Source organism: Amblyomma maculatum, chromosome 1 (assembly GCF_055883805.1).
Source record: "Amblyomma maculatum isolate TAMU_Amacu chromosome 1, ASM5588380v1, whole genome shotgun sequence".
In the NCBI taxonomy this organism is placed as follows: Eukaryota; Metazoa; Arthropoda; class Arachnida; order Ixodida; family Ixodidae; genus Amblyomma; species Amblyomma maculatum.
Genome location: NC_139344.1, coordinates 337,669,030 through 337,678,923, shown reverse-complemented (window position 1 = coordinate 337,678,923; position 9,894 = coordinate 337,669,030). Strand labels below are relative to the sequence as shown.

At 41.9% G+C, this 9,894-nt stretch overlaps 1 protein-coding gene across 1 annotated transcript; it reads left to right on the top strand.

Annotated features, from left to right (window-relative positions):
- The first annotated feature begins 440 nt into the window (after nucleotides 1–440).
- Nucleotides 441–9,733, top strand: Non3 (Ribosome production factor 2-like protein Non3). The gene is made up of 9 exons (XM_084588348.1): nucleotides 441–542; nucleotides 731–863; nucleotides 928–965; nucleotides 1,038–1,077; nucleotides 1,162–1,320; nucleotides 3,306–3,405; nucleotides 3,740–3,842; nucleotides 4,219–4,363; nucleotides 9,359–9,733. The coding sequence occupies exons 1-9, from the start codon at nucleotides 520–522 to the stop codon at nucleotides 9,563–9,565; spliced, it is 948 nt and encodes a 315-aa protein (XP_084444474.1). The 5' UTR covers nucleotides 441–519; the 3' UTR covers nucleotides 9,566–9,733.
- The last annotated feature ends 161 nt before the right edge of the window (nucleotides 9,734–9,894 follow it).

Below are 9,894 nucleotides of genomic sequence, written 5' to 3'. Positions count from 1 at the left end.
ATTCGGTTCCCAATTCGAAACGTGTATATGAATGCCAGCCAGGAAATACTCGCCGCTGTAGCACGGCTACGTTTTTGACAGCAGCCGACGCGGGAGGCGATCGCTCCGTTCCTCCCATCATGCTTTTGTGGATCCGATAGGAAAATGTCTATTTCCCTTAAGAGCGCAACAATAACTTTTAAGTGCCTAGAATATAATATATCAGAATCAAGGACGCTCAATGGAGGCGCACCTTCATTGAGCGGCCGCGTGTTTTGGCAAACGACTTCGAGAACGAAACCGAAACTATAAAAAGAAAACATTTTATTTTAAACTTTATATCAATTTTAAAATAATAATATAACAATTGATGCGTTTTTATTTTCTCGAGTTTTTGTTGTAATTGTAAGTTATGTAATGACACGAGAGCAAACAAATCCAAATCAAGTCAGTTCGATCCAATCGTTTCGTCCATGTTTTTTTTTTGTGTTGACCGTCACTTTCGGCACGTGTGTCTGCGTGCTGTGATCAATCGTCGAAATGGCTGGCATACCTGGCGTTGTGTACGTATTTTATCTGTGTGAGCACTTATTACAGGTATCTTAGTGACGTAGATTTGCTGTGTGAGAAAACCTGAACGCGGTAGCTTTCTGTCACCTATTTCTGTGTGCACTTGTTCACTGATCGTGGAAGTGACGAGTACACGCATTACATGTTTCCTTTTTCTTGACAAGGTCTGTTTTCTTTTTAGCAAACCCAAAACGCAAAGAGGAAAACGCTTCCTCGAAAACCGTGCATCGAAGCTCGTTGAAAATACCAAGTCCGCAATATTCATTCGTGGGACCAATGCCAGCAACACAGTGATGAAAGCAATGAAGAACATCGTGAGTGACATCGTGGATTTAGTTTTTGTAAAATCGTTTTATAGACTGCCGTTCTCTCTTCCAGTGCTCTTTAAAAAGGCCGCATTCAGTATTTTTTAACAAGTAAGTATCGTTATCTTGTTAACGATTTTGTTTTCAATGAAGTACATCATTTAACAAACTGCCTCTCTTTAGGAAAAACGAAATGAAGCCATTCGAGGATCAGACAGCGCTTGTAAGCAAGCTACATACATTTTTTTTTCTTCTCGTACGTGAAGAACTTGCTTATCTGCCATATGTAACTGCATTTGTTTTACAGGAGTTCATGACACAGAAAAATGATTCATCACATTTTGTGCTTGGAACGCATTCAAAGAAACGGCCCAACAATTTAGTTTTTGGTCGGACATACGATGGGCACCTTTTGGACATGTTTGAACTTGGAATGGACGACTTCAAAGCACTGGAGGACTTTAAGGTGATAATATTGCATGGACATTTGGTGTGCTAACTGAATGAGAAGACTGTGTTAACATGTAAAAGAGTGTGTTAATGTGTAATCAGAAAAGGTGTATGGGTGACTAAGTTAAGGAAGCATCTGTTATGCTGGCAACCAAGGAGGTCATTGGGTTGATAATTTGCTGGCATTTGGCTGCCCCATATAATTATTCCATAAACTAAACGTTGGTATTCAGGTAACCATCTTTTTAGAATAAAAAATGTGCTCTGGGTTTGTTTAGAAAAATTATCGAGTGGATCTGGGCTTCAGCTTGTGATACTAGGCACCGCAAGCTTGAAATGTACAGCAGATTTCATCTCCCTTCTCAGCGCTCCAGCCGTGCTGAGGGATGTAGACCCCACACTGGCATCCGCTACTCCACACGTCCCCCAGATGTTGCAAGATACATTTATAGGGAATTTATCCAAGGGAAAACACATGCACAGTTGCCACAGAACAAATAGGGCTTGTCGCCTCAGTGCAAGCATTTCACCTCTATTGTTTATTAGCTAACCCTGAGCACTGCTCTGAGTCATCTTATTGTCCACACCTATGGTTATGAAAATATCTAGGTGATATTATTAGGATAGTTTTCATGTGTGCTAACACACAGCCTTACAGTTGTAAGAACTAAAAACAGCACAGCATTGAACTTCAGCATATTAAACCAAGCTAAGTAAAGTTCACTTGGAGTGTAATTATTGCTAAAAGATTCTGGACTCCCACTCAAGACTTGGGAGCACCTGTGCATCACTTGTTGCAAACTGTCGTTCATTGATTCTTTCTTTGGTCATGTCAGGTCATGTGGGTTGAAATTGCAAAGCTCCATAAGCAGGAAAAGCCACAAATATAACAGAAAAATTACCGTCAAGCTGCACTGCATAGTACTTGGCTAGTATAAGGCTTCTGCAAGCTGCAGTTAAATAAAACTGCTGGGAGAATCGAAGCCCATTAGAAAAAAAAAAAATAATTCTCACAACACCCTGACTAGCCAGGCAGAAACAAGTGCAGTGAGAATTTGAGCTCAGTAATTTTGCCAGCTTGTCCATGTCTGTGGGCATAACAATATACTACATTAAGCTAGTGCCGATATCATGCATCCTTAGTGCCATTAGTGGTCATAGTTAACATGTTTCACGTTAGAATGCACTAATTGCTGCATGCCTTTGTAGTGATATTAGAGCTCGTTGTAAGTGTGACTGAGCACAGTAGAAATTGACGGAAATATGTTGACTTGCGGTGCAAATATCCGAACAGTTAAGACAAAATAAACCCATATCTGTTGGCCAACTTGCGCAAGCTTAATTTCATTTTCGTTTTTTTTTTTATTGGGTGATTCTTAAGCTCCGCATTTAGGATGACGCTACAGCATTAATCGCTCCCATCTGCAGCTACCCTTGTGGGTCTTAATTTGCATGCATACACTTTCCTACTCGCTCAAGTATTATAACCCCTTAATTTATGCCTCTAGTACAACACTTATTAGCATACATTAGTTAGCTTCCACATTATGTGCAAGACCGCACCACATGGATATAAAAGCCTCACTTGACCAAACCTCCCTGCATGGCGTAGGGGTAGCATATCTGACTATAGATCCAAGGGTCGCAGTGTGTTCAAGGAGCTACCCGTGTTGACAGCTGTTGCCAACGTGGCCATGTCATGCGGTCTTGAGACATCATACAACCTAACGGCCATTCACTGCCTGGCCATGTCAGATGCGAACTGACATTCGCAAGCATGCTTGTCATTTTTTTTGCTCACAAGCTGAATGCTGAATTTTCTGGAGAATGAGGCCTTTAATGCTGTTGTGTTATTATTTCATTTTATATTTTTAAATGCTGTAAGAACTGGATTGAAGCAGGATGTTCTCACTTGTCAGCTGGAACGTATGATGTTGCAGTGTAGTCAGTCCTGGTTCTTCTTTATAAGAGTGGGACATGATGGACGCACACGTTTTTCAGGTTCCAAAGGTGCCTGTAGGTACAAAGCCCATGCTTATTTTTGCTGGCGAGCAGTTTGAACAGAATAAAGACCTTGAAAGACTGAAGAACTTTTTCATAGGTATGTGCTTTTGTGCACTCTCTTTTTGAAGATTACTCAATCCGAGACAAGGGGTCTCATCATTTTCTATTGGATGCTCACATCTCGTTGCCATATCTACTGTGCAAAATTGCGCATTTTAGAATATCTTGTGTAATTTCAAGAAGTTGCTATACATTGTATGCATTATCTTTTTGACCATCAGTAAAGCTCATGGTGCAAGTAAACAAAGTGGTTCCTTGGTTTCATTGTGCTTTTTTCTCGTTCAGAATTGTTTTTGGCAAGTGACGACAGCACTAAAGTATATCCAGTATGACCATGTACATGTGGACGTATCCCTTGACTCCCATTGCAGACTTCTTCAGAGGAGAGGTAGCCGAGGCTGTCTGCCTACAAGGATTGGAGCACGTAATAATGTTCACTGCAGCTGAGGACAAGATAACACTGAGAAGTTACAAGTAAGCTCATGTGCAGGCCAATCTGCTTTTCTGTATTACTGTGTTCTTGACAACAATGCCTGTGATTTGGGAGCTGTTAGATTAGCATTTGATTACTTCATTGTTGAAGCCTAAAAAGCACAGAGCAGGTAACCAGCGGTTTATGAAGAACTGGGGATACAAAGATGGCAAACTGGTGTCTATGAGGATCTGTGTACAAAATTTTCTTACAAATATGGAACGCAAACAGCATAAATATTAACAGTGGTCATACATAAAATTAAGAATAGCCTGCATTCTCACAAGAAAAACTAGGGAGAGCTGTTTAAGGCAGGCATTGTGAGCTGGATATTAATGAATGCTGCCTTTATCACTGCTTCACATGCTTTGCCTGCAGGGTTTTGATGAAGAAGTCTGGAACCAAGACTCCACGTGTAGAATTGGAAGAGATTGGGCCTCATTTTGACTTAACCCTCAGACGAACCAAGATTGCATCTGATGACCTCTTCAAAGCAGCGAGGAGACAGCCAAAGCAGAACAAGGTATGCTGCCCCAAGACTGCCGTTTCTCTGCTGTCACTGCTCAGTGCAGTCCAGTGTTGCCAGTGAAGGACCCTTGCATTTCTAATGGTTAATTTTTTTTTCAGTTTATCTTGTCGGGAATGCTAATTGATGAACTCGTAAAATAGAGGCATGGCCTTAAAGGAGTACAGACACCAAATTTCGGTTGTAGGTTTTCTGCTTTGTAACTATGTGTTAGAGATTACTGTAAATTTATGATCACATGGAATTCGATAATTTTTAATTCTTTCTATCAAATGTTTTCGTTTCAATTGCAGAGCAATGGCTGTAATAGCCAGAGTCGGCCTATATAGGTCACATAAGGCATGAACGAAACTGCAGTATAATCGCTGCTTCTTCACTCATTATTATTCTCGCTTTTGAGGCAGACTGGAAAACGACAGTGCAGATTTTGCAGTTTTTTGCATGCCTCACATGACCTATACTGACCTTTGATGGAATAGCCATCAGCCTGCTTTAGGAACCAAACAAGTGTGGAGAAATTTATTTGTATATATTAGTTAGTGGTGTGTACTAATGTTTTGCACATCATTAATAGTAAGAAAACATGCAACCAAAAATTCGGTGTCTAATAATGCTAGGTATTGCAGGAGCCATTAGTAGCCTGCCGTCGAACCAGTGAATACCTGAAGTGGAGCAGGTAAACTGGTTGGTAGCTTTTACGAGGCTTCATCCAGAAATAAGGTTCCCATCAATTTTAGAAATCGATAACATTGTTATGCTCATAGAAATGTTTATTATTTGAAAGATGAAACATTGCTCTATTTTTCTACATAATCGCCATCTTTTTCTATGCATTTTTGTAGACGATGCTCCAATTTCTGTGTTCCAATGTCGTAGAATTCTGCCGCCAACCCGTTGAGGAAGCGTTTCATCTTTTCTTTGACTTCATCGTCGCTCCGGAAGCGTTGGCCACTCAAATGTTCCTCTAATTTGGGGAACAAGTGATAATCACTAGGCACGAGGTCTGGACTGCATGGTGGGTGGGGCATGACAGTCCACTCAGAGTTTGTCAAAGGTTCCTGGGTTAGATGGGAGAAGTAAGGCCGGGTGTTGTACGTTACACTGACTGCCAGTCATCCTTGCTGGTGGTTCTGGATAACTCGCCTGAGTTTTGTTAGTGTTGCACAATAACTGTCTAAGTTGATCGTTGTCTCACAAACCGATCAGCAGCATCCCCTTACGATCGCAAAAAACATTGGCCATGACTTTGCCAGCAGAGGGAATTTATTTGAATTTCTTTGCGATTGGTGACCCTGGGTGACACCACTTGGGGACTTTTGTTTCGTTTTGGAAATGAAATGAAACACCCACTTTTCGTCTCCCGTAACAAGGGAGTACAACAATCCTTCCTTATCTTTCTTATACTTTTGAAGAAACTGACGAGCACAGTCAAAGAGTTTCTCCTCGTGGTTTGATGTCAGTAGCCACCGTACCCATCAAGCAGAACACTTGTAATACCCCAATTTTTCAGTCAAAGCTCTTTCTACTGTACCTTAAGAACTTCCAGGAATCTGAGCAACAAGTTCACAGGCAGTGATCCTCCTGTTTTGAAGCACTTCGTGTTGGACCATCTCGATAACCGCCTCCGAAACTAACAATCTTCCACTCCCTGCACCACTTTCAGACGTGTTGGAATGGGCATACACTTGTCACCATACACCTTTGCCAGGTGACAATGAACATTCACAGATAGAGTTCCTTTGACGTGCAAAAAGCGAATTACGGAGCGAATCTCGCACTTGGCGGGCTAAACAATGGGAACCTTCATATCGGACAGCTGCTGAGCCAGGAATGAGCAGCGCAGCGAAGCGTTAGGGTGAATAAAGAGTGGGGGAACAGCCACATGCAGCAGTGTTACCAGATTTTGCCTTGCACCTTTCCGTGCAGTTGAAGCTCTTTGGGAACCTTATTTCTGGATCAACCCCCGTACATGCAAAGTGGTTAACTTAATAGGAGGCAAGCTTAGTTTTTGGGATTTTTGTATAATAATAAAAAACTAAATTTGGTTTACAGCTACGAAGACCACACCCTTAGTTGCGCTCTGTGCCTTTACATACGTTTAGTGACTTTTTTTTCTTTTGGCCAGCGAGGGCTACACTTTGGGAGCTTGATGTATGATAGGCTGATGACAAATCTTCCGCAAAGTCTTGCAGCGGTAGCAGGTGTTACATGGTTGAGAGCACTAGAACTGCTCCAGAAGCTGCACACATGCCCTGTCATTGTTGTTTCTGTTAAGGAAGTGTGCAACTTCTATTGGATGTAGCTGGCGAAAAGCTGTTTAGTTGTGTGGGCAGTCTATTTGACAAACTGGTACACATGATTATGAGCATGATTGAAACATAGAGAGATCTCTGTGGCAGTGTGTATGCTCACGTTTTCATTTTTCTGCACCAGTACACGCAGGCACTTGCGAGTTTTGCACATTACATTCAGTAGTGAACAAAAAGATGAGTTTTTTCACTGAAATTTGGGACATTCTGAAAAGGAACAACACATTTGCTATATCTATGTGTATTTATGTCAAATAATGCCATTTTTTTTTTCAGCCAGGAGTTGCTTGGGTCATAACTGTCTTATTTAGGTTCATTTTTCATATTTGTCCTTTCATCCACACTTCTCAGCGCAAACATCTTTCACTGCTGTAACCTTTTCTTATTTAGCTGCAGCTTTCAGCTGACATGTTGTGCTAGAGGATGTGTCACTGCACATCTTTAGAAACAATAGGTAACGATGAAAGACGGTGTACGGTGCGGATGACCTCGGTCTGCTCGGCACAGCCCACTCAAAATGCAACCGGCTCCATTCAGCATTGGAAGTCGTCAAGCACACTGGCGGTCAAGTGTCACTGAAGTGTAAAGGTTCACACTTTGGCCGACGGGACGTCATCGTGCCGTGTGAGCACTATGTCAGAGGATATCCGTACCTTACGGCAGTCAGCAGCTTTTGCAACTTTGCAAAGAATATAGAGCCATACGAAATTTGGTTTTTTGATCTTCACCAGGAGGGCCAAATCAGCAAAGTCGTCAAAAAAGACACTGTTTGCTCCAGCCGGTGGGACTCTCAAGCTATTGATCGTGAAATGTCATGCGCCATAAGCTGAGCCAAATGACTGGAGTGCAGCTTAATACCTGCACACACGTGAAATGAATCTGGCTTTCAGGATGACATAAGCAAATGAATTACTGATGTGGATAGGTGATGAACGAGAGTGATTTTAATAGATGAATCGAAGTTCCTGTTGTGTGGAATTGATACTTAGTTTTATACTTTGCCCAAAAGCACTTTCTGTGAACCTCATTATTAGGCACTGGTTTGTGTGTTTCGTCTCTTTCTTGGTCTGTGTTTTGTGCTGTTAAACTGTCATTATCGACTTTCCACATTAGACCATAGAGGCAGGAGCATTATAGCATAGGCCTGATTCTCCTTTTGTGATGTTGGTCCCCTTCATCAAATTCAAGGTATAATAAGCGATGAGGTTTATGAAGTTTATCAGATTGATGGTTTGCTAAGCATCTAAGAACCTTGTCATTTGATATCGGAAAAGGCAGAACAACCCGAACTACTCTTCTGCACGTGTGAGAAATCAGTAGAAGAGGAGAAGAGTTTATTTTATAAGTGATTGAGCCAATCTGCTGAGATTATTTGCATTGAAAATCTCCGCATAATCATCATGTGCGTCGTCCGAGATACAAATCAGCCAGCAGCGCTGAGGAGAATTTCAACCCACTACTGTAAGAATCAGTAAACATAAACTAGATGGCCAGCAGTGACAACTTCCCGACTCCATGCCTCGGTATTGTCAAGCAGTGATTGATAAAAAAAAAAAGATATAAAGAAAGCTTACGCACAAAGTACTGACGGTGTTATGTCATAGGAAAACGTTTTGAAATTGTTGCCCAATCGTTAACAAACTCATAGTATCGCCAAACGTTTACATAGTGTAGAAAGCAGTTCTTTACTATATTTTTCAAGGGAACGAATGGTGGGTTAGTAAGTTAATGAAGTTTGCTATTATGTACAAATCGCTACATTGTCTTTCCATCGAACTCGTGCACAGTGCAATTTAAAAAAAAGCCGAACTGAAATATAACATTTACTTGCTCACTACTGTAGCACAACGTAAACATTGTTACCATAAAATTCCGAGCAAGTGCCCCCACCCATGCCAAGAGCCCCCCTCCTAACTTCGCTGGTAATTTCACATTCATGCGCAGTTTGCTACTCTTGGCCTCTGCCCCTTATCACGAACCACACCGAGGCAGCACTTACCAAGAATGCAACCCAATCCAGTCCTCCTTTGCAGCTCTATTTGAAGCATGATTAGATTAGAAGCAATTAGAAAGGTGTGCTGTGCCAATTTTGACCGGGGGTGGCTTGATGGTTGTTCCTAGTGCAAACAAAAAGGGCACCCTGTCAGCGCCGACTCAACTAGATGCACACATGCCGAAGGCTGACAAAGAATTTCGAATGACCGCCTTAAGCAAGACATCCGATGTGCGTGCGCTAAAGAGGAGATGGCTGTCTACACAGGAGCTGGCACAAATTGAAATAATATAATCACTACCATTTTTATATGGCGAGGCGAGAGAAAGCGGCATACTGAGAACACTCAATGGTAGCGTGCCAAACTCAATGGAAACCTCAAAGCGCAGTCAGCCTGATCAGAGATAAAATTTCAAATCCATGTGCACTGCGCTGGTTTTTTTTTTTTTTTTTTTTTTTTTTTCAGTCATCTTGAACTTCCGTGCTATTCCGGGAAAGCACTCCCTCATTTGGCCAGTAATTTCAACCTGCATGGAGGCTGGCTTTATGTACAAATGTCAGGAGTGCAAGCAGTACCATGTCAGATATTTCAGGTTCTCGCAAGTACTGTAGACACACGTCTACGGCGTACAAATGCTGGCTTTTGGCTATCTTGTTTTGTGGACGTGTGTTTTCTCTCCTCTGCTTCAGGCTAAGAAGAAGAAGAACATTGAGAAGACTCCTCTGGGTGCCACAATGGGACGTATTCACATGGAAAAGCAAGACTTTGGCAAACTGCAAACAAGGAAGCTCAAAGGCCTCAAGAAGACACCAGAAGAGAAGAAGGCAGCCAGAGCTGCCAAAAAGGCTGCCGCACGAGCTGCTAGTCAAGACGTGGAGATGGCTGCTGATACGTGAACTGCTCATTTCTTGACACTGTTGTTTTGTACATATACTGATAAAGAGTTTAAAAACCTCTTACATTCAGGTACTGAAAGAAAAATCGCATCATCAGGCAGAGAGCACAGTTTTCTTTTTTAACACTAACATTGAAACTGATTAAATTATCGTTGATGTGCAGCCAGTCATGGTTATAATTACTGGCGTGCCTTCTTTGGGCAAGAAGGTGCTGCGTGATACTGTGGGGCCTACATAACCTTGTTTAACCACTTAACCTTTATAGAGTGTGAAAGCATTTACGTGCAGTTTCACTAGCAGAATCTTGGCTAGGGTTTACGTGAAAGTTT

What these genes read in the sequence shown, in the direction of transcription:
- Non3 (XM_084588348.1), top strand. Translation starts at nt 520, where the DNA reads ATGGCTGGCATACCTGGCGTTGT. An exon ending in AAGCACTGGAGGACTTTAAG is followed by an intron (nt 1,321 to 3,305) that starts GTGATAATATTG and finishes CACGTTTTTCAG; the next exon opens with GTTCCAAAGGTGCCTGTAGG. An exon ending in ATAACACTGAGAAGTTACAA is followed by an intron (nt 3,843 to 4,218) that starts GTAAGCTCATGT and finishes CTTTGCCTGCAG; the next exon opens with GGTTTTGATGAAGAAGTCTG.